The 27,215-nt window shown below is 53.0% G+C and overlaps 1 protein-coding gene across 1 annotated transcript in view; it reads left to right on the top strand.

Moving 5' to 3' along the window:
* The window catches only part of RUNX3 (RUNX family transcription factor 3), a 40,158-nt gene extending 15,488 nt beyond the window's left edge, over positions 1 to 24,670 (top strand). The window contains exons 4-5 of the mRNA XM_054223972.1: positions 8,798 to 8,962; positions 21,307 to 24,670. Coding sequence (XP_054079947.1) covers positions 8,798 to 8,962; positions 21,307 to 21,830 — 689 coding nt within the window. The 3' untranslated portion in view covers positions 21,831 to 24,670. The remainder of the gene's footprint in view (positions 1 to 8,797; positions 8,963 to 21,306) is intronic.
* The last annotated feature ends 2,545 nt before the right edge of the window (positions 24,671 to 27,215 follow it).

Raw genomic sequence — 27,215 nt, 5'->3', positions numbered from 1 at the left:
GCCCGGCACTGCTTTTCCATGGGTCGGGCTGTGCGAGACCCCCCAGCCCCATGAGGGGTCACCTTGTCCCCTCCTCGGCAGGGCACGGGGACGCCCCGGGGGACACCCGGTGCCCGGGTCTTGCAGGGTATTCCCCAGGGAGAGCGGAGCGGGGACAAAGGCGGCCCGACAGCGCATAAAGCGATGGGTTTGCGTCACCCGGGCTGTAATCCCGGCCCCTAAAAGAGTATTAATAGAGCAATCAAAATGATACGTGCTCCAGTAAATTCACCCCTCTCATTATTTTATTCACCACGTATAGTAGGTTCCACTTCTCCTTTTATAATCACCTGGCGCATAATAACTTCAAAATCGTTTTGCTTAAAAATGACCAATATTTTCTAAGCGGCGCAGTAGTGGGAGTCAGAGCGGGGAAATGATTTTTGCTCGCGTTGTACAAAGAAATCTTTGTTGAAACTGGTTGCAACACCTCCTGCTTTTGAAAGCTTCGGGGAAAACCCCAGGGCATGATTCTCAGCTGGGGTGGAAGAGGCATACCCGCTCCGGCTTCGACGTTAAATCCGAATCGGAGAAGCGGGCATTGATAGTGTCTTTGGAAGAGATTAAACTGGAGCAAAAGGGTCCTCTGGGGGATGGGGGATGTTTGGGGAATTAAGTTTCATCGAAGGCTTCTTCCAGAAGCGGACGTTGGCGGCATTTTGATGCCGGGGGCGAGTTGTGCCGGGTGCTGTACAGATAAATAGCGAAAGGAATTCCTGCGTGGCCCAGGAATCCAGGTCCTGGGCTGGGATGCAGGTGTCGGGATATGGCGGCACTAAAAAGGAGAATTTGGGAGCATTGCGGCAAGGATCTTGGTGAGCTTCGCTCCTTCGCAAGGGGGCATGTTTTGCCCCGTGCCTCAGTTTCCCCATTTGTAAAGTGGATTTAAGAACCCGCGGGTGATGTGGGAGTGTTGCACGTACGGGGAGGCTGCCGTTGGGGGGCAGTTATCATGCTGATGGGACTGCATGTTACTGGGGTATTAATCCAAGGCGGCCCCGCTTCCCTCGGGCAGGATTTGCAGGCTCGGGAGGACAGTGCGAAGGGTCACGGATTGGAAAAGAGAGAAAAAAAAAAAAAAAAAGAGGAGGGGAAAAAAAAAAGTCAATGCTAAAAGGCAAGTTTCATTTCAGGGAAGACAACAGCTGAAGGACCAGAACTATCAAACAAAACCACAAGATCACATCAGATGTCAGGGCAGGACACATCTCGTTTCTCCCTCTCAAAAGGGCTTATCAGCGCAACCAATCACTTTAATGATGTGGCGGAGGGAGGAAGAGGATTTGACTCAGAGTGAGATGAAATTTAGTTCCTAAGACCCTTCTCTTCCGCTGCCGGAGACCAGTCACCTGTTCTGCAATCAGCCAGAGATAAATCATATCCTGCAGCGGAAGGTGCTCAGACATGATTTTGCATTATTTTATCTTGCTCTTTCCAGTGAATCTACGCAGTGTGGTGGGAGAGGGGGAGCGAGGGGAGGGAAGGAGAGGGACCCAACGAGCAAAGAGCATCCCTGGTGCCCGTCCCAGCCTCCGAGCCCTCGCACCGAGGCCGATGGCAGCGGGAAGGGGCCGAGCAGCCGAGCCCTGTGCCACGAAGCTTCCCGGCCGAGCGCATCCCATCCCCGTGCCGCCCGCAGCCGCGGAGCCGGGCACAGACCCCCGTCCTGCGGTTACCCCGTGCACAGCTCCGCTTTTTTGGCTTTGGAGGAGCGGCGTTGCAGAGAGGATTAAGGGTGCCGCACAGGTAGCGTTGCTCTGGGGCTCTCGCTTATAGCCGTTGCGTTGTGTGCGCTGGCAAAGCTCATCAGGAGCTGTAATTACCCGACATACCAGCCAGCCTCTGGAGATGGAGCTTGGAGCTCAATCCTGGGATCGGGGGATATTAACATTCAAATGTCAGGGCTCGGCTCCAGCTCTGTCCTGGGGCAAAGGGGAAACCCAGCGCTCAGCATCCTCGAAACCTTGGGAAAGTTTGGGTCTGATGCGGGTTGCGCGGTGTTACTGAGGGCGCGGGACCGGCTGGCGAAATGCCGCTGGACCCAGCGGGCTGCTGCGTGGCCCCGCGGCGCCAGATGCGTCTCGTATCCATTAGCTGAACCCCGGCACATTCCTCGCGCAGGTCTGAACCCAGCAGATGGTCCTCCCCGTCCCGGGCAGAGTATCCTTAACCAGTGTCACCCACAGGAATTTGATGCGCTTGCCCTAATGGAACAGGTTGTTAACTGGGAAAAACCAGCTCTGCCGGTGCCGCGCTGGTCCCATTTCAGGTTGTTAGATAGCAGGCATTAACTGCCTGTAAATTGGCATCGCTCCACTGATCTGCGTAGCGACAGCTGAAAACCTGATCCCAGACGTGGCTGAGGCAATACCAGCTGGAGGTGCTTGAGATCTGGCTGCTCCCTCCCAAGCACCCAGCTTTGAGACCTTCGAATCCGGGGTTTTGCCCGATGCCATGAGAACTGGATCACGGGCCCCTAAATGAATTTGGCCCTTTTCCTGGAAAAGGGGGGCAACTGCAGAGAAGTCAGCGGGGCTGGTGGTTTTTGCACCCTGGTATGAAAGCTGCTGTGTTTCCCGCAGACGCGCACCGATCTGCTCGTTTGCGACGCACCGGGTGAAATTTTCAGATCTGCAAATCGAAACTTTTAAAACCCACCTAATTCCCTCTGCGGGCTCAGAGTCAGGTTTTCAGGGGTCTTTGGGGACGGAAAGGTGCAGGAAAGAACTTGCGGGGTTTTCAGCGAGGCAGAGCGGGATGAATGCTAAAACCTGATGAATTTTACCCGGCCTGCTGCCGAGCATGCCCCCACTTTTACCTGTGCCGGGAAGTGCTCTAAGTATTTTGCAAATCCAGAAAGCGTGAGTCTCCCCGCTGAAACCCTGGGAATGGGGAGCCCGCGTCCTTCAGGGATTTGTGCTGAAGTTGCGTGGAAATTTGGGTGTGATGTTCCTTTTGATGTGAACACGGGCCACGGCTCTCGCAGCCCAGGACGTATTGGGAGTGCTCCCCTTGATTTCTGTTTAAATGTTGGAATTAACGGCCTGCTTTGTTTTCCTTCCGGAGGGCTTAGTTTTGGGGTCTCCCAGGGGAATAAGAGGGTGTATCAGAAGCTTCCCCCGCTTGCCAGGCCTCCCGTCGCAGGGTGGGCAGGGAGAGGGGCCGGGGCGAAGTCAAGGGACCGACCCATAAGCGAGAGGAGATGAGGGGCTTGCAAAGGCAGCTAATCAATACCAGGCTGCCTCGAACGAACAATCTCTCCCGCTGCTGGAGCTTCAGACAGTAAAAAAACCTACTGTAAATGCAACATATCTCTCTGCTTCCTGCCAGCTGGCCGGGAGCCAGCCTATTTCCTTCAAAAAGAGGGATATTTATTTTCCTCCTTTTAGAGGCAGCCAATTCATCTCAGACCACCACCGGCTAAAAAAGCTTTATAAATTAGCAGCCCTTTTTTTTTATTTTTTTTTAATTTTATTTTTATTTTCATTCTCTCCCCCACCCCCTTAAATATTATTTTCCTTTCGTTGTTCAAGTCGGTGTAAATCCTCTGCCAGGACATGCGAGCCGAGGCGCATTGCGACACACTCCCCTTTCTCTCCAAGCTGGAGAAAGACAGTAGCGGTAGTGTCTCACGAAAGCCAGAGGAAACCAAAGCAAAGCCTCGCCGTGACTGATTCTCTTTCCAAATGGCGTAAGCAGGCCAACTTCAAACATGTGAATAATGAGTTATCTGTGCTTGACTTTGTTCGGCAGCAGAAGAGACGGTTCCTTCTAACATTTTCCTCCTGCTCCCTCCTGTGAACTTCTGGGCTTCAACTTTTAGAAGCCGGGCTGAAGTTGCGTTGGCGCTTGCCAGCTGCTGCCGCTCAACGGAGCTTGATGGAGATCTCCATCATCTGCGTCCATCTCCACCATCCTCCATGGAGATGTCATGTTTGAGTCCCTTCCAGCTGCCGGGCAGCCCGATTCCCGTCTCCACGCTGTCCTCCCCTCCAGGTTGTCCTCCCTCCCTCTTTCGCTGGCTGTGGGGCTCCACCAAATTCTTCTTGGCTGGGAATCTCCCATGGAGAGTCTCGAGCCGGAGGTGGGTTTTCCAGGGAAAACCTGAGGGATGTTCACATCTTGCATTATAGGTGTGCAAAGATGAAACCACCCCAACATCTGCTGTAAGGGACAGGCCTGCTGTTCCCATAACACAGGCATTTCACATGTGGCTTGTTTCTGGAGCACATGCTGGGACTTGATAGTCTAGCCGAGACTCAGACTGGGAAAAAATTCAACCCTCTGTAGAGGATTGGCGTGTCTCTCTGAAGTACCTATTTTGAGGGCTACAGGAGGGATTTGAAAGGTGTTTTGCGCATTGAGACGGAGTTTTATCCACTGCTGATTGCTTTCTTGTGGTCCGTTCTCGCAGACGTGTAGAGACTAAGCCACCGGGTTGCGTGCAGCATCGTTGCACAGGCGGCTCCTGGTGAGCTCCTTCTCAGCTAAGGTGTTCGCCTTTGAGCAGAGCCTTGGGTGGAGGATGGCGGGCGCTTGCCGGTGGGATGATGGAGCCTTGCTTTGAAGGTGGATGGTGGCTCGGCTTCAGCTGCTGCCCCAGCTCACGCTACCATCTCCTGGTTCTTGTCTCCTCCTCGGCGGAGCTGAGGAAATGATCTGCAAATGTGTGTGTTAATGAACATCCCCCCCCCGAGCTGAAACGCTCCGCGTTTCCTTCGCTCCAGCTTGCCGCCAGCGTTTCGCAGCAAGACGTCTGGGGAGGGCCAAGCCACTTCCCACCATCTGCTCCCCCGTCCTTTGGTAGCACGGAGCTACGGCGGGGACAGGGATGAACGTGACACCCAAATCCAAACCTGGCGAGGGCAGAGAGCAGGCTGTAGTTCCTCGTCTCTCCCGACTGTAACCCCATCTACATCTAAACACAGATTAATCAGGACACCCCAGAGGGTGTTTTTTCAAATCAAATCTGCCAGCACTGAGATTTTGGTATCACTCAAGTCATGAAGTTCCTGGAGCCCCTTTCTACCTTTGATCAACTTTAAATTCTGCATCTCCGTAATCTGGGGAAATAAGCTGCTTTTGGTGAACACCATGGGCAGCCTCCCCACTGCCTGGAAACCCCATCCAGGTGCCAGCTTCGGAAGCCAGGTCAGGTTGCACACTTGTAGAAGGAAGAGCAGGATCTGTTTGGTCTTTGAAATGTTTTAATGCGGAAAGCATGTCTTTAAATCATAGCTTTGAGGGCCTGAGCTCCAGTGCGGCGCACACTGTTTCGCTGCCTGCATTCCAAGGAAACACCCAAAACTTCCAGTATGCTTCTTATTACTGGCCTAAAGTGTCAAATTCACATCGGCTCTTCCAGCTGGGAAGTGTTCAATGGGATCGTTTGTTTGATATGCTGATACAGATCTTGTTATTACATCAGGATCGTAGGTGATCTGTCAATGTTTACATCATGTCATACTCAATATCGGAGTTAACTGATTCGGAAACCCAATCCAGCATTAAAACCCTTGCACTGTTGACAAGAAGTGCCCAAGGTCAGCAGCTGCCGTCGTTTTATAGCACTGAGGACTGTTGTTTCCGTAAATCTTGACCTGCAAGCCAGTGCTAGCGCAGCTGGAAACGCACTGCAAAAGCTCCGGCCCAACGGCAGGTTTCATGCCCCAAAAATTCGCATGGTCGGGGTGAGTAAGACTTCTCCGACAGATTTCTCGGGATGAGGTCTGGAGCGGTTCGAAGTCGATTGAAAATCCGCCCACTGGCTTCGGGAGGCTTTGAGTCAGTCCTTGGGTTAATCTAGAAACCACCTTCCTCTTCTCTAAGGTATGAGCTATTGTTCACTTGACGGCATTGGTTTCCTCTCCGTGACAGCTGTGGGTAGATGGGGAAGGGCTTTTAATGAAGCCAACCACTGCAGAAATTAAAAAGCTCAGGTTGTTCTGATGAAAGAAACCCATTAATAGCGATTCTCTCTTGCGTGACAAAGTCTGACGTCCCCAGCTCTAAGTGACAAGCGGCAGGAAGTCCTGGGGAGACAGCCTGTACCAAAGCGGGTTGGCAGTCCACGCTGGTGGTTTTTTAACTCGTTCGCTGCCTTGTTTCTTATGGTTTAGCGCTGCCAGGTCCCACCAGTGGAGAAGGAGTGGGATCTGAACCGGAGAGGGTCTAGGAGTGCCAGGAAGGGTCCTGACCCCACCGCAGCTCCCCTCTGGGTTGTCGCTCCTAAATGAGCCCCTGCGTCTGCCTTGACTTGTATTCGCATCAAGTTTTCTACTTTCTTTTTATCAAGGATAGTTTCAGGGTTTTGGGGTTTTTGCTGGTAATTGCTGGGTCTCCCCACAAACCAGCCCCTTTTGGAGGGTGTGAGCACAGCCCTGCTATTTACTCGAGGCTTAAAAACCCCCACAGGGCTGCGTTTGCATTCAGACAGCACGGGGACCGGAGCAACCACACTGCAGCATGATGCAGCCACATGAAGCCCTGGGTTAAGTCGTACGGCTGAACAATCTTTAAAAACACTATCAGCGTAGAGATCACTTGATTTATTTTTCGGGATTTTCTCCGTCACATGCCAGATACTACCGCAGGATAGGGTTTCAGCTGAGATAGAGGCAGAGAATTTAATTTCCCTTAAATTTCTGTGGAACTTGGCCTTTGAAGTCCTTTTGACTTCTCCGCCAAGCTCTGTCTGAGAAAACTGGGCGAAGGTAAAACGTAAACCTATCTTTCTTCTTTTGGGCTCAAATGCATACTGAAATAATAAAATGTGGACCAAAACACGACACCTCACTGCACACGGGTTCCCCCCTGGGGAAAGCGCAAACACCGTGTGACAGATGCTGCGCGCGTCTCCGAAGGCCCTCGGATAACGCAGAGATGCCCGAGGTCTCGGGATGCACAGAGATTGGAAGAGATAGTTTAGGGTGTTGATTTGAGGTTCCCTTCACACAGCAGGGAAAATCTATTTTGAAAATACCGCTGGGTTTTGCTTTCTGCTGGGAGTTCATCCTGACCAAGCTCTGCTCGCTGGTGTCAGCACGTTGTGGTTCGGTTTGGGGTTTTACACACCCGGGAGCCTGGGGGTTATGGAGTTTGGGGGGGATGGTGGGGCTCACCTGGATGTGGAGCTCCCAGGGGAGGGTCACAGCCCCTCAAAAACTGTGGCTGGGGGTGGTTTGCTGTTGGGACGCCCCTGGAGCAATGCCGGGGCAGGGAGCTCAGCTGGGAGCGGGAAATCCCCTCCGGAGTCGATGCTCTCTCCTCCCATCCGAGCCGTCCGGCGTCTCCACGGGCAGCCAGGAAAGGGCAGCCTGAGCGCGAGGAGCCAAGCAAACGCGAGATCAGAAGATATCAGACATCAGATTTAAAGAGGGGGAAGTCTGGGGACTTTCTGTTACTTTGCTATAAATTGACACCGAGCTCACGCTACGGCAGATGTGAGGGGGGGCGGGAAGGAGGGGTGCGAGCAAGAGGTGGCTGCGTTTTGCGCTTTTCAAAAGCGTCGCTTTTCTTCTTAAAAGCCACCGAGAACTGAGCTTGACTCGGTGGATGTCGGGCTGGAGGGCTGGATCTGATAAGGCTCAGCTCTCAGAAGAGCTGCAGAAGGGTTTCTTCCCAGCTCCTCTCCTACCTCCCCGGCGTGCCTGCACACCTCCAATGCCCCCGAGCTCTGCTCCCGATTATGCCGGGATAAGGCGTTTGCCACCTTGGGAAGGTCCTTTCATGGCAGGTGCAATGAGCTGGGGGGTGTTGCACAGCCGTCTGGCTGCGGCAGGTAAAGAACAAGGAGAGTCCAAGGTCTGAACCCGGCACTGATGTAAAAACTGAAGCAGCTCCGGCTCCTCTGGAGTCCCTCCAGCTTTGTGCGGGTGTAACTGAGACTGGAATCTGGCCCAGAGAGAGTGAAGCCATTCGGCGATGATTAATATAGTAAAATGCGAAAGTTATGTATCAAGTGTATTTCATGCGCCTCTTGCCTCAGGACAATTAGCATAAATTTAATAATTATTGCCCTGTTCCAGCAGCTGCTACCTAAGGAGCTGGGAGTGCTTTACAAATGCTCATTAGTTGCTGCCCTGCCTGGGGGAGGTAGGTGAATAGTCTCCCCGTTTTACGGGTAGGAAAAGAGGAACAGAAAGAAGCGAAGTGAGATGGCCAAGGTGTGGTACCAGGGCTCCCATCCCTGCTTCCGCGCCTCCTCCAGCCCTGCTTGGCTCTGGCCCCGTTGGGTGGGCAGAGCTGGGGAGGGGGCTGGAGCGAGACGAGCGTTTGTTCTTTGTGCACTGAGCAAACGCTATAGAAAATGTTTAAAATTCAACATTTTGTTTGCTGGTTCCCCAGTCACCACCTTGCCAGGAGATGGGGTTCCTCCTGCCTTGCACGTGTCTCCCCTCCTTGTTCGGAGCAAGTGAGGGCTGGTGTAGGCTGGTCGCTTGGGCACGGCGCAGGGCACCCTGACCCCAGCGCACGCATCCCGCTCCTTGATCCGCCGCTAACTTGTCGGATGATCTGGGACCTCCAGGCTGTGTCCCTTCTTCAGCAGGCTTCGTCTGTCTGAACCGCGAGGTCTTCCCGTGGGTGTGGGCTGTGCAAAGCCCCTGGAGAGCCAATCTCTGCCGGGGCTGCCATGCGTTACCCCCATGCCAATAATAGCAAACCACGAAGACAGCGACTGCGCTGACTTTGTGTTTAACCAGGGTGCTCTAGCCAAAGGGTAACTGATTAGATATCAGACTCTCTTATCATGTTCCAGGGCACAGACAAAAGCTAGAAGACCAAGCCAAACCCTTCACCGACCGCTACGGGGAGCTGGAACGGCTGCGCCAGTCCATGAGAGTCACCCCAACAACACCCAACCCCCGCGGATCCCTCAGCACCCCGAGCCACTTTGGGTCCCAGGCTCAAACTCCAATACAAGGTAACTGGCTGGGTGCCCCAGCCTGGCGTCGCACCCCAAACCTTCGTGCTCCCGACGCGGGCGGGCAGGGAGCAGGGCCATCCCGGCCGAGCTAACTTCCCTCCGGATGGTGTTGTAGGGCTGGAGTCCAGCTCTCCCCCGGGTAAGGAGCCCGGCTTCAGGGACAGGCCAGGTTTGGTTGGGTTTCTTGACTCTGGAAGCCTTTTTGCACCCGTTAAATCAGCAGACGGCTTCTGAACCATAAATCCGGGTGGTTTTGCTCTGTGCACCATTAGATCTAGGAAAAACCGAGCAGTTTCAGCGCGGGAGATCAGAGCAACATACTTTGAATCCAGTAGCTTCTTTGACATGAAGGCGTAGACGGTTAAGCGTCAACTAGAAAGGGTGTATTATACTTTACATGCTAATCCAAATGGTTTCTTATCTTGTTGCATTGTGTTTATGCCAAGTCTGGTGATCCATCACCCGACTCCAGCATAATTCCCCACACGTATGCACACCTGCATGGCCGCACGCGTGCGCGCGCACACACGCACACACACACACACACACAGAGGCTTTGCTCTTCCCATATTTGCCATCGGCGTAGCCGACCCCTCGGGCCTTCCCCGTGAATCTGCATCGCGGCTTGGCGCCAGGAAAGAGGGAGGAATTGCCACCGGAGTTACCCAGGAGAGAGGTCGGGCTGCTCATTCCCATGCATCTGAATTTCAGCCCTTTCCCCCCCCCCAAATTAAGCATTGCGCTTGAAAACAATCCAGCTGCCCCGCTGCCCCCAGCTTGCTGCGCTTCTCAGCACAGCCAGACGCCACCACGATGTGTGAAGAGAGCGAGCGTTCTCCTGTCCGCGCGCGAAACGTGCTCCTTTTCCATGTGTCTTTCATCTCGGAGTTGTTTTCCCTTGAAAATCGGGCAGAAATACTAACGGGATTTAAGGGATAGTATTTAAGCTGTTTTCATTTTTGAGTTTTTAGTGATTGGAAGGGTTCAGACTGAAAAGTTTCAAACGCCTTTACGCTGTGTTTTCAGAAGTGACGCAGATGTTTGGAAAAAAACCCTCGCTGTCATTGGCAAAACAGGGTGTCTCCGGCGCAAAAGCATGTTCGAAAACGTTACCTGAACTGTAAAAGCTGCCCCGCTCCTCCCAACCCAAAATTACAGCGAAAATTTAATTTATTTCTCATTGAAATGCAAATCTTTATGCTTGGAATTTTCATTGATATTAGCGCAGTTTAAGAGAAGAACCCGGGCATTTTGTGGAGGATTATCATTTGATTTTTTGTTAAAAAAAGCGAGAGGCAGAGAGAGAAAAAGAATTTTATAGGCTCGTCCCATTGGCTGTGTAATAAAGAAAGAGATTCTTGGGGGAAGAAAAAAAAAAGACGCGTATTTTAAATTAGCCCGGTCCCCTGTAGTGCCAGAAACCCAAAGAGCGTCGTTTGGAGCAAAGAATCAGGTGATGACACAAATTCAACAAGAAAAAAAATGAAACTGGCCACAAGCTACCGTCTGTGCCAAATTCCCAAATGTCAAGTGACAGCAGGAGTGGAGACACACAAAATTAGCCATCTAAAATCATTCCTGCGGAGTGAATCCAGAGTACCAGGAATGCTGCAAAAGGCAGTTCGTGCACGCTCGGCTCTTGGCTCCCTCGTTCCCAAGTTGGAAGAACTGCCTGAAAATGACTGTGGGCTCTTACCAGCGTAACTGGGAGCAGAAGCGGCTCAGTAATTTTAATCTCAGCCCTGTCCTTTTGACACAGCACCGGCTATAACCAATCATAATAATAATAATTAAAAAAAACCCCTCTTTCTCTCACACACACACAGCTTATTCACAAAGATCATAATTTTTACCCCAGCAAGTGGAGCCCGGCCCGTGCCAAGAATAACACAGGAGTTAACAGGCCTGTAATTCTCACGACTTGGCACGTTCTTAGGTAACACACACATGAGAAGCCGATTAGCAAAAAAGCCTAACGAGATATCGGTTAGGAGGGACGAAAAGGGCAGGCTGGAGTTCATCATCCGGCCCCCGCTATCTTTTACCTGGGTGCTTCCCAACTTTATCGGTTTTAGCTTCTTTGCATCCCTGCGCAGGGATTAGAAGGGGGCCAGGGAGGGTGGAGGGGCAGGTTTTCCCTCTGCGAGCACCTACGCCCAGCAGCCCTCCGCTCGTGTGCCGGAGGTGGTTGGCCTCCCGGTTCTGCTGACCGAGCAGTTTGAGCCATCGTTTCCTAATCCGCTTCTGGCAAAACCCGGCTGGGGAGGCGAGATGCTCAGAAGGAGCCTTGGCCACCGAGGAGGGGTTCGGGCACCTCAAATCCCTGAACGCAGCGCGTGGGGTTTGGGCTGTGAAGCAGACAGACACGTAGGAGACGCTGTTGATCTTTGGGAGGAATTGGGGTCCTTCGGAGATGTGTTTGCTCTGGCCCAGTCCAATCTTTCCTCCCCTGGAGCGAAGGCTGTGGCCGCAGTGGAGATCACGGCAAGGACGCTGGTGTAAATGGGAGAAGAATCTGGCCCTCGGCCATTTGCAGAAGACTTTCAGTAAAGCAGCCCCTGGAGGTTATAAATAGCCCCCATGTAAAACGATCATCCTGAGGTTAAATGGTCTCAAACCAAAAACCTCCCGGTAAGAGAAAACCGATCGTTTCTGAAGGGCATGCCAGGAAACATGGGAGGAGAGCGCGCTCAGCGCCGCGGCCGAGGGGGCAGATCCTGCTCTCGCGCTGGTTTCCGACTGCCCAGTGTCAGGGAATCTCAGTGGCTTCGATCTTACTTTACCCCATGCAGAGGGGCAGAGAATCAATCCCTTCCCGTGCCTGCCTGCAAACGGGACAGACATTTGCGTCCCTCCACAGACTGGATTTCTTTCCCATTTCCACTGCTGTTGGGGGGAAAATAGGGTAATTCGGGGTTCACCCCGGTATATCTGCGGTGTGAATCTGGCCCGGCAGCCAAGCAGGTAGGGCAGGCAGACCCTCATCAGCTGGTGCTGCTTCCCTGGCTTCAGCAGAGCAGAGCCGTTTGCCCCCGTTGAGGATTTGGCCCAATACTTCCCCAGTGAGGTCTGGAAAATCTGAGGTTTTGAAATCCCGGCTCTCCCGTCTCTGCAGCGAGACAGCAAGCTGTCATTAGGATGGCTGGAAATGGTTCCTTATTACGGGGCACGCGAAGCCAGAGCCTTGCGTGCTTGCTTCATTTCGAGTTTTGTCTTCTTAACAAAAAAAAAAAAAAAAAAAAAAAAAAAAATCAAGTAGCTCTCAAAAGTGAAGCAAGATGTTAAAGGAACTTGCTTCTGCCCGCCTTCGGCTACTTCTCCGGGTGCCCTTGCTCTGGGGAAGCGGGACGGTGACAGACACACGGGGAGGACCGGGATGGTCCTAGCAGCCCCCAGGTCTCCACGCGCCGCTTCGCCCTTGCCCGTGTTGCAGCCGTGGTTCATGCTGAACCGTTTTATTCCCATTGCAACAGCGGAGGACCGCCCACGCAGCCGGCCCCTGTGTTCTAGCTTTGTGGTGGAAACATCTTCAACCACTCAAAAGCAATTGTGTGCATTGTCCGGCAACATGTAGGAGCCTTGCGTACACGAGGACAATTGCAGAGTGATTTTAAATTTGATCTACTCAGTTACAGAGCAAGCTGTTTTGATTAATGCGCTTAACATCCCCTCGCACACTCTTCATAGTGCTCCAGCGAAACCAAATTCCCCTGACTTCACAGGGAGAGCAGTAAATGCTGGATCCTTTTGCAAACTCCATCCTGCCTCTCCCTGCCTTAGCGTCTGCTGAACGGTTTGGGAGACATTGTCTTTGCTGGCGAAGAGCTTTCAGATCTCCTGATCTGGAAACTGCTCAGCTTTAACCAGCTTGATTTCCAATCCATTACTTAAAGCCAGCGCAACGTTTTCAACGTAGGCCAGTCATCAGCAGAATGCCTCACCATATGCATTTAAAGTGAAATCTCTCTCTCTCTCTTTTTTTCTTTTTAAATATACATTTTTAAAGTATTACATTACTTTTAAGAAGCCTCTTGGCATAAGCAGCGAGTGCCCTATTGTTTCCGAAATGCAACGTGGCTGCTCTGAGGTTAAGTCCTGAATTATGGGCCCAGCAAATACACTGAATTGCTGCTTCCTAATCCCTGTCCAGATTGACTTATGGTTTCTTTAAAATATCCGTTTCTTAATGGATAAAAACATTCTACCATGGGCAGAGACTAAATTGTTTCCAAAGGAAGCTAGGCAAGCATTAGTGGGAAGAAAACATATTGTGGGATTCAGCTTCAGCCTCAAAGGAAGGAACGCGCTTAAGATGGGTTTCCTGCCTGCTTTCAGGCTCCGCAGGCTTCTGTGCCTATCTTTAAACTGCTTTTCTGCTCCTCTCAATTACATTTGCCCGCTGCACGGTGGATGTCCCTTAAATGAATTTGGCGTGTAACGGTCAAAGATGAACCACAGGCCAGTGTCGGACGGGAGCATCCCCCGGGAGGGAGTCCAGGCACCCGCCACCGCTGCTTTTGCCGCTGACATGCAGCCGCCTCCGTCCCCCAGCCGCAGCTCAGGGTGCCGAGGTGCTGCAGTTCCTACGAAACGGCAGCAGACGAGCGAAATAACAGACGAGCTTGCAACGAGCCCGGCTGAATTTGCCTCAGGCTCCAGGGATGCCATCCTGCCTTTGACGTGGGATTCTCCAATGTGCTGGGATTCTCCAGTGTGCTGGGATTCTCAAACGTACTGGGATCCGGGTTCCGAGTGCCGATGCGGAGCCTGCAGCCCGGGGTCCCGCTGCGGGAGGGCACTGCCTGCCTTGCCGGGCTGCGGTGCAGAGCCGGGCTGGAGCCCCGTCTCCTCTCACCCCGTCAGCCTCCCCTATCACCCTGCCGCTCCGCAGTGGGTTTCCCATGGCAGACTTGGCCTGGTCCAAACCTGCTCGGCAGGCAAGGTGGTCTAGCTGCAGGCTGGGTTGTAAATCCAGCAACTTCCTTTTATGTAGTCAGGGCTTGTTAATTTTTTTTAATACCCTTTGAATACAGGTAAAGAGCAAAGCGCAGGCAGGCCAGAGGGAGTGCCTGCAATCAAGGGGAGCGCTTCCCGTTCAGCCCACCCACCCGCTCCAATTAGCACCGTTAGTTTATTCATTAGCTTTGCGGGATGGAGCGGCGGGGATTGAGCCCGATGTGGTGCGTGCCGGGCAGGGGGATGCGGGCAGAGGGATGGCAAGGGGAAGAGAGAGGCTGTGGCGGGAGAGGAAGCCGGGAGAGCCTGGCTTGTTTAGTCTAGCAAAAGGCAGGCTGGGAGCAGAGCTGATTGCTTCTGTATAAATATATCCAGGGGGTAAACATCAGGGAGGGAGAGGAGCTAATGTAAGCTATGAAGGACAGTGCTGGCACAAGAGATGGGGCTGAACCGGCCCTGAATAAATCTAGACTGGATGTTAGGAGCAGGGTCCTCCCCAGATGGGTCCCACGAATGTCTGGGAGCATCCCAGTGGACCCAGAGGAGGTTGAGATGTGGTGTGTGATTCACTGAGCCGGGAACAGCCGGGAATTTCCCTGCCTCGCTGCCCTGCCTGCCTGTATAGACCAGGAGGCTGTTGCCCGGCATACCTGGGGTCTGACTGAAAGCGCTGGGAGAGGAGCCAGGAGAGCGGCGTTAGGGGTAGGTTTGGGGGCTGAGCGTGTGTCCGCGCAGCAGCATGCCGTACGTGAAGAGAATTAGGAAACTGAGCAGCAGACGCGCTCGGCAATCTTGAGGTGGTGCCTGGGCGATGCTGTGATAAGCGACATGTGTGTTGTTGTGTTTTGGTTCGGGGTTGGTTGGGTGTTGTGTTTTTTGTTTTTTTTTTTTACAAACTCTGCAGAGGAAGTACTTGCACCCAGTTCGTGAGCTGGTTATATCAGATACAGAACAATTGCTCCATGGGCGTGTAACAACGGATGCTGTTCACACCCTCAATTTTTTTCAACGCCTCCCCTCCTCCCCCAAAATAAATTTTGCTCTGTTTTTCGTGGGGTGGGAGGAAGGGGCCGTTTTCTTTTTTAGTTGGCTCTGACTTGGAAACGAATGAACTTGTTCACATATGTGACAGAGGCGTGAGAGCGTGCCTGCATGCGTGGGTGGGGAGGAGAGCGGCGCCTTCTCTAGAGATGAGCTGGGTCTTCAAGAGATCAAATGCATCTCGTGCACCTTCCTCGTACAGAGCAGATTCTCTCCATCTTTGGCAACCTGCCTCTCCGTGCTCCCAGATGGAGCCGTTATGATCAAGGGAAGGAAGCAGAGAGGAAGAAAGGTCAGAAAAATGCTGAAAGACAACGTGGAGGTCCGAGCATCACAGAAACTAGTGAAGAAAAAATAGCCAAAGGTATATACAGAGAGGGAATTTCTGTCCCCGCTCAATCTCACACGTGCATGCGTATTATATACATAAGCATAAAGTATCATTAGTGTTTACATTGTCGTCAGTCATCGTGGCATAAGACAGGAAAGGAGGCTGTTTTTTTTCCCCCGGGCTATATTTTTCATGACAATTTTGCAAGGCACGTATATGCACATAAATAAAACGGTGATATATGGCCAGGCTGAAGGTATTTATATATTCTATACACTTGGAGAGTGCCACACTATCAAGTTCCCTTTAAATTTCCTTTATTCTCTCTGTGTGTACCACACACTATGAGTACTTGTGTGTGTTGTGTAATGTACACAGGCGCTTAGGTTTATTGCTGACTTTATTCAATGAGCCACTGCATGTTCCCCACATCTCTAAAATGGGGACCGGAGAGTGATGTCTCGGGTGCTGTGGAATTGCTCAGGTTCCATGCGTCACTCCACGGCCCCAGATGACAGATAATCTCCTCCTACTGCTGTACATCGAGCCCTGCAGCACTGAAGAGGTCCTGATGTTTGCTGCCCTTCCTTCTCCCCAGGCAGAAGAGGTATTTTCCTGGGTTAGGAAGCAGTGCAAGCCCCCACTGCTTTGCTGGGATGGATGCATGTCAGTGCCATTAATCCCTAAAACCCATTGCCTCGGCTCTACGAAGGCTTCCAGGGAACTCTGAGCAGCTCCACCAGTCCTGACCCAGCACGGGCGCAGGGACCAGTTTCAGTCCATCCAATGCAGCTCCCAAACCCGGCGTGGTCGTAAGGGAGGCGGCTGAACACACCCAGAGAAACCTCTGTGGTCGCCAGCCTCCCGAACCAGCCTCCCCACCTCCGTGCTCACCACCGGCCCTGGCCGCCCTGCCCGGCTCTGCCGCCAACCCGCCGAGGTTCAGTTCCCATCACAGGCAGCCCTTTCCACCTTATCTCCATGCCAGCCACCCAAGAAAAGACCGTATTGTCTCCGAGGGCGAAAAGAAAGCTGCTGTGTCACTTGAGCGCGGTTGTTTTATCTGGAAAGGGGCTGAGCAGCTTTGAAAGCCTGTTTCTATCCGGCTCCGCGTGCGGGGGGACTTGGGGGTCCTCAAAAGGTGCAAATTGCAGCTGCACAATTAAATACCGGGGTGTGTCCCGGCCTCCGCGGTCCCTTGGGCAGCACGGCCCTAACAAGGAGACAGTGGCATTACTAATCAGGGCTTTGACCTTTACATGGCTTTTATTTAATACACATTCCACACTTCCCCAAACTCCCATCCAAAACATTGACATTTCCGCTGATAGATTGGGTCAGATTTTGGAGTAGTTGGGGGACTCAATTCACTCTTACAATGGTTAAATTCTTACAGCTAAATGGGCTTATTCAGTTAGTGCAGCAGCTGGTGCGATTTCGAGAAGAAAATAAACATTTCCTTCAAATATTTTGATTGGCAACTGGACAACTGAAATACTCAAGCTCGGATTGCCAGGGTCCAAAAAAGCAAATGGGGGCTGGCCGGCGAGTGAGCGAGGAAGCCGTAGTAAATCCTCCGAGGCAGGGCTTCCACGCAGGCGTGTGTGTGTGTGCGTATGTGAGATGCGCCGGGCTCTGACAGGGACAGCGAGATGCGGCTTTTATAGCCTGTTGTCGGCTGTGATTTCCAAGGGAGCACGGGGCCCGAGGGTACAGCTTCGCCACCTCCTATTTCCCTGGCGTTTGCTTAGCACGGTGCTTGCTCCGGGTTGCCGTTTGATGGCCGGCTGAGCGTGACGGAGGGTTGCTTTGCTGCTGAGTTAGGTGGTTATGGAGGGTAATAATGGCGATGTTTTATTTGGACCTTGCTGGGGCTGTTTCAGCAGGGATCTCCTTGGATGCAGGGCAGCAGGGATGATGCCCCCCAGCTGGGATGGCGGGCATGGGGCTGTGTGGCTCTGACCTGTGCAGCTCCGTGAGGCAGAGGAGCAGCCCTGAGGTGAAGGAGCCAAGATGGAGGGGCAGCTGAAGAAGGAATGGAGGAGCAGCCCTGAGGTGAAAGAACTTGAGGTGGAGAGGCAGCACTGAGGTGAAGAAGCCAAGATGGAGGGGCAGCTGAAGAAGGAATGGAGGGGCAGCCCTGAGGTGAAAGAACTTGAGGTGGAGAGGCAACACTGAGGTGAAGGAGCCAAGATGGAGGGGCAGCTGAAGAAGGAATGGAGGGGCAGCCCTGAGGTGAAAGAACTTGAGGTGGAGAGGCAACACTGAGGTGAAGAAGCCAAGATGGAGGGGCAGCTGTGAGGCAAGGGCACTGAGATGGAGCGGCAGCCCTGAGGTGAAGGAGATGGGATGAAGGGGCAGCCCTGAGACGAGGGTGCCGAGATGGAGGGGCTGCCCTGAGGTGAAGGAGAAGGGATGGAGGGGCAGCCGTGAGGCGATGGCGCTGAGGTGGCGGAGGGACCCCGCCGAGAGAGCGTAGGGAGGCCGCAGAGCTCCCCGCCGCGCTGGCGGCCCGGGCCCGCTCCCTCCCCACCGGCTGCCGGTCCCCGCCTGGCGGCTCCCCCCGCCGAGCCCGGGCAGCGGCGAGGCCGGCGCGGCCGCGGCCCCCTCTAGCGGCCGCCTCTCGCCGCGGGCCCGGCGGCCGTTGCCCCCTGCTGGCGGCGGGACGGGCCGCGGCCGGGGCTTCCTCTCAGCCGGCGGCCGCCTGCCCCCGCCCCGGGCCCTGCGGGGAGCCGAGGTCGCCGCCGAGCCCCGCGGCGGGCCGTGCCGTGGGCGCCATGGCGGTGGTTAACGGGGAGGCCGCTCGGCCCGGCGATGGCCGCCTCAGCCCCGTGCCGCCGGGGCGTCGCGGCGGGGAGCGGGGATGGACGGGCTTCCCCTCCCTGGGGGCTCCACGGGAAAACAGAGACCGACATTATACGGCGGAGCAGCCCGGTGTCAGGTTGCCACAGCCTGGGAAGGCTGAACACACCACCCCCCCAAGATAACACAGAGACAAAATACGCAAGTGGTTTTTGTTTTTTGGGGTTATTTGTGTGGGGGATTTTAGCCTCAGACTGGTCGGGGAAAACTGGAGCTTTATTCTGAAGGGCCAGACTTGAAGCCCAAGGCGCAGCGAAGATGAAAGTGAGTTGGTCATGGCTGCTTGGGTGCCCCGCTCGCCCCGTGGGGCCGTGGGTTTCCCTGACTGGGGCAGGCAGAGCCGAGGGATTTGCTTTCGGAGGGATTTGCTTTCCGAGGAATTTGCTTTCCGACGGATGCACCCTGACACACCCTCAGATTTACCGAGTCCTGTCTGTCAGAGACCGGGGGGTTTAAAGCCTGGCATCCGCAGAGCTCGCCTGCTGCCGCCGGTGTTCTGCCGGCAGTGGCCGGAGTGTCCCCCGAGCCGACGGTCTCGCTGTGCTTCGCTCGTCACACACAGCGCCTGCAATTAACACGCCGACACGCTTGCGTCTAAATTAGTAGGCAAGGACCCAATGCCAAACGCTGCAAGCTCAGGCCAATAAAACATAGCCTTTAAAAAAAAAACACAAAAACACCACCCTTTGAGTGTGTTACAGAGGAAAAGGGAAATGTGCCCTGAGCACTTAGGTTTTATTTCGATTTGCATTTTATGGAATATTATTTATGGGCATGTGAAAGCTAACGAAGGAGCACGGTCTGGTCGCTAGAGATTGTCATCTGCTCTTGGGAAGGTAGCGAGCAGCAGTCTGGGTTTTCTGGGGGCCTCGGGGGCATTTTGAGGCTGGTTTCTCTCAGTGTATAGCAAAAAGGTCCTGCTACTTGGACCACAGTGTCCGGGCTGCGTGCGCGTAAGGAGGAAGCATTCAGAAAGTAGCACCTTTTCTTTCCAGTCCAAGTTCAGCCAGGATTTTTGTCCCTTTATCCTATGATTGCTAAAGCTACAGGCCCTGGTCAAGCTGCTTCTTGCAGAGCTGGTCTCCAAACCTCAGCTCAGCACGCCTGACAGCAGTTTTGGTGCTGCTTTGGCAGTAGCACGGCTTTGGGATGGGGCAGAGCGTCCCGTTGGCAGGCTGAGATGTGAAATCAGGTTGGTTTGGTCAGTTGGGAGCGTTTTTCACAGCGTCGTGCTTTTCCAGCCAGCCCAAGCACGCTACCCCTCCACATGGCATGCAAGAGGGACGGCCGCTTCCATGCCGGGCTCGGCTGCATCCAGCCCCGGGTGTGTGCAGAGCGGTGCGGTTCGTGACAGCTTTGAGCTGCTCCTCTCTTATCTCGCACCAAAGCCGCAGCCACGTTCACAAACCAGGTGCTCCCCCGCCTTTCTCCTCCGTGGAGCCTGCGTGGGAAGGCAGGCGCTGCCGATCGCCCGCAAAACGGCCGGAGGCGAGGGAGGAACCTCCCTTCCCCTTCTCCTTCCCGCAGCCAATGGCTGAAGGACTCACCTGGGATGAGAAAGAAGGTTCAGATCAAATCCCCTCCCTTTCTGCCACTCCAGAGCATGCTCTTGCCACTAGTTAGCTGGAAGGGATTAGCTCGAGTATTTTTTCCTAGGGGAATGCTGCAGGGCCTGGAACACCAGCCCTGAGAAGTTAAAAAATGCTTCATCATAATAAATATATATAAAACACACATGGCTATGCATGCATAGCAAATATACAATCATATGGATGTGTGTCTATATACATATGCATATCTAAAACCAACAAGTGTGTTTATCCTACTCATCTCACACCTTTTCTTGCTGTGAGTTGATTCAAAATCCAGCAGTGACAAAAAAAAGTCACTGAGGCCAGGAGATATCCCACTACTGAAGCGGAAAGGTGTGATGCCCCTGCTTTTAACAAGGGAAAAACAGGGGTCTTGGGAGTAATGAAAAGGATGAAGAGCCACCTCCAGCTGGTGGCTTTGAGCTCGGTGCCCCAGCCAAGCACTTTGGGCTAGAACTGCTGTTTCTGGAGACTGTCGTCTCATGAGGGGTGTTAAAAGGCTGAGAAAGGCGCAGGCAGAGCATTTCTAGCCATCTCCCGTGTAACTAGTGACAGAGCTTGACGTGGGCTCCTGAGGTCTCGAGGACGGGGGTTTTGCATCTCTCCTTGGAGAGCAAAACTCATTTCTCTCTGTCTCAGGTGTGCCAAGGTCCGGGGCGTGCTGGGCTCTGTAAGGAAATGGCATCAGCCTCGAGAGCCACAGAAAAGCCTCAAGGTCCTCAAAGGATCTGCTGGTGTGGATTCCCCACCTCTAACCCAGGCTTCCCAGAAGAGGACGGGACCCAGCGGCACTGGGCAGAGGTCCCTCTCCGGTTACAGCCTGGCCGTGATCCCCTTTGGGTTCAGATCCCCCAGGAAAAGGCACGGGGGGGCTCCAGCATCCGAGGGAGCTGGGTAACGTCCCCACCATGCTGACCCAAGTCTCCCTTCCCCCAGCAGAAGAAACCCTGAATTTCTCACTCTCCTTATCCTCTTGGAAGGAGAAAAATACACAGAGAAATCAAGCAGAGGGATATTGTGGCTCCTAGCTTGGGAGTTTTCAGCTGTGTGTTTATCAGCTCCATCCCCTGATGGTATCAGCACGAACAGGCCACCCACAAGAAGGCTTAGCAGGCTGGTCTGGACTCCAGCTTTTCCTCTCTGTCTCCCTGTGTGTGTATACACACCACCGACTATCTCAGGGACCGGCCGTCTGGGGCCTGCATCCATTTATTTACTACACAGCTGATGTAATGGCTAAACATTTTTTTTCTGTGTTTATGGGGTGTGTTTTTTTTAATCTGCCAGAGATGAATCGACCCCTAGAGAAGTTAGCTGAGCCGTGTCCCTTCTTGGATAGGAAACAACAAATTTTAGGACAGGAAATGGGAACAACTTAAACAAATGGGTTTAGGATTTTTATATTTAAGTTCCCCCACTCTCTTCCCTGGCAGATCCAGGAGATGCTTTTCCCTCTGACTTTAATTCCTTGGGCAGGGGATGGCCCAGGCTATAGGCCAAACTCTACAAGCCTCGAGTTTAGCGCTCTAACCACCCGCTTTCTTCCTCTACCCCAACAGGCACGTCAGATCTGAGCCCCTTCTCTGACCCCCGGCAGTTTGATCGCTCCTTCCCGACGCTGCCGGCTCTCACCGAGACCAGGTTCTCCGACCCGCGGATGCATTACCCCGGCGCCATGTCTGCTGCCTTCCCTTACACTGCGACGCCCTCCGCCACTGGCATCGGGGGCATCAGCATGACCAGCATGCCCACCACGACGCGTTTCCACCACACTTACCTGCCTCCCCCTTACCCCGGCTCCACGCAAAACCAAAGTGGACCCTTCCAGGCCAACCCCTCTCCCTACCATTTGTACTACGGCACGTCTTCGGGCTCCTACCAGTTCTCCATGGTGGCGGGCGGCGAGCGCTCCCCCACCCGGATGCTCTCTTCTTGTACAAGTGCCTCAGCGGGGAACAACTTAATGAATCCCAACCTGGGTAATCAGAACGACGGGGTGGATGCAGACGGGAGCCACAGTAACTCGCCGACGACCATGACGACTACTGGGAGGATGGATGAGTCGGTCTGGAGACCCTACTAGGAGGAACTCAACTGGGCACCGATAGCTTTAACTTAATCAGCCACCGTTACGTTACTCCTTTCGGTAGTGAATAGAGCAAAACGATGCCTAGGGAAAGGGTAAACCAAAGTCTCCCAAACCAAAAGCAAACCAGGATCTTCTGCATGCAAACATGGGCAAACATCAAGCGAAGACGGACCAAGACCAACGTTACATTTCAAGATGAACGTCCACAAGGCTTGAATTTGTTGCTTGATGTAGTTCCTTTCATATATTTTAAGTATGTGGATTGTACATAGGGGGGAAAACAAAAAAAGGAAGTGTGGAATCAGATGTTTGTTTCTTGCAGAACACTTCTCAGTCATCTCACTTGCACCTCTTCCCCTACAAAGCATTCAAAACTTACGAAAAGCTCACCCTTCTTCTGCAAAATGTTTCAGAGAAGAGAAAAGACCAGGGAGTCGTCCAAGCCATCTCTCTGCCACTGCAGGAAGATTGAACTGAAAAAAAAAAAAGGAAAAAAAAAAAAGAAAAAAAACCCCATTGTCTCCTCTCCTTCCCTCTCCGCCAGTGTAGGGCCCCTGACCACCAAAGAGCTCCGGGACGACGCCAAAGCCGTGCGCGGCACGTGAGAGTCCGGTTTACAGCGCAACCGCGGGGATTCGGGCACGCGTGGGGGCTGCGCGCTCCTCACGGGTCGGCCGGCATCAGCCACGTGAACAAGAGCTGTGATGTGATTATTATTATTTGTTGTTGGCGACAGAGGTTGTATTGTTCATTTTTTTCATTGTCGTCATTTTTAAAACAGTAACGTGGCTGATCCCGTGCCTGACAGACCCCCCTTTCCTGTATGTTTACATATGAGATGTACTTTTTACGAGACGTGTTTTGTTTTGGTTTTTTTGCTCTTTTGTCCTGACCTCACCATTCAATTCTTTGCTCCTCTTAGCAAATCTCAGTGATGGTGGCTGAAGCGAAGGCGGCATTCAGGACAATCCCAGATGTATGAGATGCACTTCTAAGCGCGTTAGCTGCAAAAGGGGCTCGGGAGCCTTTGGCGTGACCCTGCCATCGGTCTCTGGGTCTTCCTTTCATCCTCTCTGAGTGGCGACACATGCAGCGTCGTATTTCCCTTACGATTCTTTCCCATGTTTTCACCCAGAGCGGATTGACACGTGATGACTTTTTTTTTTTTTTTTTTTTAATTAAGAAACGACTTAGTTCATACTGAAAGCTCTAACTGAGATTTGGAGAAAGGAGCAATTTCTACTCAGTCCCTTGGTGGTGGGAATATTGCGAAGTGACGTTATCTAGCATTTTCCATCCCCTCACCCTCCTTCCCTTTCCCCCGAGTGACCCAGAGCGGGGGTACCTTGCTGGAGATGAATAAGCTGAAGAAGGGGCACTAAAGGTACCGTTGGTAGCTGGTTGCCTCACGTGGCATTTGGAGGAACCAGGTCTCCTGGGCACCACACACCCTCACAGCTGATACCAAAGAGGTTGCAATCCAAGCGGGACCGTGATGGGAGGCAGGCAGAGGGGCGGCAGGGGCTCCCCCAAGGCCTGGCTAGTGGCCTGGCTCCGAGGGACACCGCAGGGTTACGTCGCCTCCCGTGAGCCGGCTGTTCTTGCTGCTGGCGTGGGAATTTGGGCTGGATTCGGGATTCCCCACGCCGGCAGGGCTGAGGGTGCGCGGGCAGGTTCCCGAGGAGCTGTAACCGCGGTACCCACTGCCCTCCAGAGCCCACCCTGCAGCAGGGCGACAGGGACAGTCCCAGATCCCAGCGCCACCAGTAACCGAGCCTTTTTTTTTTTTTTTTATTACTATTTTTGCATGGGCCTAGGAAAATTGAAAGCCCACCTTGCTCCCCCGGCCCCTCCGTCCAAGCGACACCATTGCAGCTGCGCCGCCCATCGCCAAATCTCAGCTGGCAGCTTGTCAGCACTCGGTTGAGGTACAGAGCCTTGTAATTGCACTACCACGTCAAAGACTGGAGCAAGACATCCTGCCTTCGTTGGAAAGCTGCGATGACCACTCACGAGTTAAATAAGCAACAGGAACAACTCTTTTAAATAATAATAATTATTAAAAAAAAAAAAAAAAAAAAAAAAGCCCTACCCCAGCAAAACTGCAACCTTCACTTGCCTTAGCGACAGCGAGCGCCTCCCCGGTGCTCGCCAGCTGTAGAAACTGGACCACGGCAGCCTGTGTTTTGATGCATTTACGTTTATCATCCGATCGCGCCACTGATTGAAAGCACAAAGAGAACAAGGCATTCGTAGTACTTAGGTTAATTTAAGACTGTTCGTAGCGAATTTAAATATTAAAAAAATAATAAAAAGAATGGCAACGATGTTATTTTTATGACATATTGTCATGTGAAGGTGTAAATATATGCACCTCTATTGTATGCAAATGGTCCCAAGACAGGCCAACGTTTTTTGCTTTGCACTATAATTTGCTTTTTTTAAAAAAAATGCACAATCGCTTGTACAGTAAAACCCCTTTGTCTGGCTCACAGAATATTTAACTATAAAATCTAATTTTTGGTCTTATTTGTTATAATAATATAATTCTTAAATGTGTTGAAGGATCCGATTCTTAATAATGCTTCTAATACTTGTATGTGCAGGGTAAAATAACAACAAACGACTAAGGAGATGAGCACAAAGATCTTTGTAGATAAAGAAGGCTAAAGTTGTTGGTTTTTTTTAATGGTGTCTTACGATGGACATTAAAAAAAAAATGCTAGTGATACCAAATAATGTGGTTATTTGTGTAAAATGCCAGCCCTACTTGAAGGTAATGCCCTATATTTAATATGTAGCCCATCTTTTTAACCTGTAGCACTTGTCACTGGGGAGGGGGGAGGCGGGGAGGGAGGGAGAGGAAGAGGAGGGTCTGCTCCCGTTGAAGTCATTGGAAGAAGCTCTCGCTGGAGCCGTCTCTGCTGCGCTGGCTTCAGTGAGACCAGCGCCGGGCTCCTCTGCGGAAATCGCCTTGGTACGAAGCCACAGCGAAGTGGTCAGTTCTGCTTTTCTATTATCGGTGTCGACGTTCTTATCCAATGTACGTGATTATATCGTCAGGCCTCCGTGTAATCATTTTAATGACTTTCCATGTGGAAATAATAAACGTACGGTTACAAGTCTCCCCGCTGCCTTCTGCCTGCTCAGTTCTCGCCGGGGGGAGCAGCTCTGTGCCCCGGTGCGGAGGAAGGTTCGTCACGCTGCGCTTTCTCCGGGGTCTTTTTTGGGCATCTCTCCAAGCATCCCGGTGCCCGGAGCCAGTGTCGGGAGGGGTCATGGCTGCTCTCACCCACAGTTTGGCCTGAGCAGGCGTTGCAGGGATGTCTGGGGAGGAGGGAGGACCCTTCACAGGGGTGCAGTGCGGGGGGATCCCCCCTCCCCGGGGCTCTGAGCTCTCAGCAAACCCCTTTAGGCTTCGCCGAGGTGGGCCTGGACCACTCGTGCTGTGCCAAGCTAGACCTGGCAGGTGATCCCTGCATCCCCGGCCAAGCGTCCCTGCATCCCCGGGCCAAGCATCCCGCATCCCGGCCGCTGCCTGTCATCGCCGCGCCGCTTCCCCAGACGCAAAACCTCCAGCACAAATCCTAACCAGGACCTGCATTCCCAGGCGGTCCAGGCCCAAACCCCTTAGCACTCACCACTCGCCTCCAGAACCCAAGTGACAGCTGAAAAGCGAAAATAAAATAAAATAAAATATAAAAAAAAAACCCAACCCTTCCCAGCCTACAATAGCGTCTGGTGCCAACGCGCTGGAGGCTGGCGGCTCCCGAGGAGCCGAGCCACTCAACGCCAGCGTTATTCATCAGCGACGTGCCAGGGCGATGCCAGCCCGTCGAGCAGGGCTCGGAGGCGATGCTCTGCCTCTCCTTCGCAGCGTAGCCCTTCGCAGAAAGAACGGGGGGAAAAGAAAATAATTAAAAAAAAAAAAAGGAAAAGCCCGAACAAAACCACAATAAATGCTAATATGGGTGAGAACCCAGCTCCTCAGCCCTGGCCAGTGGAAATATGTTTCAAGTCAAGCCCTCGACGTCCCCGCCTTTTCTTCACAGCTACTGGGAGAGAAACACCCCCGAGGTGTAGCTATTATTCACAGGAACTTTCTGCTCCGAATTGATTCCCGCTTTACTCGCAGCCTCGGTTAAAGCTGCCGTGAAAAGAGAGGAGGAGGAGGAAAGGGGAAAAGAAAAAAAAAGAGGCCAAAGAAAAAGGGGATTTTGGTACCGACGTGCACTGGGTCACCCGCGGAAAAGGGGGTTTTGAGGGGTGCAGCCCCTCTGCGAGTGGTTTTGGGGCTGGGGGTGATGCCTGGGGGGGGGGGAGGGGGGGGGGAGTGACGCTGTGGCTGCATCAGGCGCTGCCGGTGGAGGTGATGCGGGACGGAGCCAGCGCCGGGAGGACGCAGCAGCAGCTGAAACAGAGCTGGGAGGCCCGGGGAGCCCGTGGTGTGAAACGTACCCAGCACCTGAGGGCCAGAGGGGCGTTACTTTTACATAGGCATCATTTTTATATAGGCGTTATTTTTATTTGGGTGCAATTTTTATAGGGGCCACCTACCGAGCGCAGCACCCAGCCTGCGGCGGCTCCCGCGTCTTGCTTCTAGGCAGGTTTTGCGGTAATTTAATGAATTTAAATGAGGAAGCTGGAGGCCGGTGCGGGACATGGGGCACATCGGCCTCCCCCAAAAACCCTTTGAGAGCCAAGAGCGGCCGCAGATTTGGGTCCAGGCAGCCAGAGAGCAGAGCCTGGCACCCCCCGCTGTCCCAGGGTCAGGGGTGGGTGGGGGGGGGTGTGGGGCTCTGAAAAACAGGGCAGAAAGCAATAGCGTGGGGCAGCCACAGCAGAAATGTTTGTTTGTTTTTTTTTTTTCTTTTGCAAATGAAAACTGAAAGGGAAGGGGGAAAAAAAGAAAAAAATCGCTGGAGCTTGGTTGACATTTTTTTGAGCATTCAGATATTAAATTGAGTGGAGTTCAGGCTAAAAAATCTCCTAGGAAAAATGAAGAATATTTCCTTTGAGGACAAAGCTAACAAAGTCTCAGCAAAAAATCTTATTATATTCTTTTTCCAGACCAAACTCTAAACCCCAGCCTCTATTTTAATGACTGTGTTGTCTCCAAACTGTCTTACTAAATAACTTTTTAACTTGCAAAAAGTTTCTAGGCTCGGCAGGACCCAGGGGAAGGAGCCTGCCTTGTGCCGCGGGGGCTCGCCTGGCCCACACCGTCCCTTTCCCTCCTCAAGCCCTTAACGAACCTGGCACAAATGAGCCATCGGCATCATTAGGGCACGATCCTGTTGATCTGAAACAGTGGGGCTAAATGTGAGGTGCTTCCTGCACCCTTGGGGACCCCCCTGAACCCATAGATGTCACCCCCTG

This window comes from Rissa tridactyla, chromosome 18, assembly GCF_028500815.1.
Source record: "Rissa tridactyla isolate bRisTri1 chromosome 18, bRisTri1.patW.cur.20221130, whole genome shotgun sequence".
Lineage (NCBI taxonomy): Eukaryota > Metazoa > Chordata > Aves > Charadriiformes > Laridae > Rissa > Rissa tridactyla.
The sequence above is the reverse complement of the archived record's forward strand: the minus strand, read 5'-3'. Positions and strand labels throughout refer to the sequence as shown.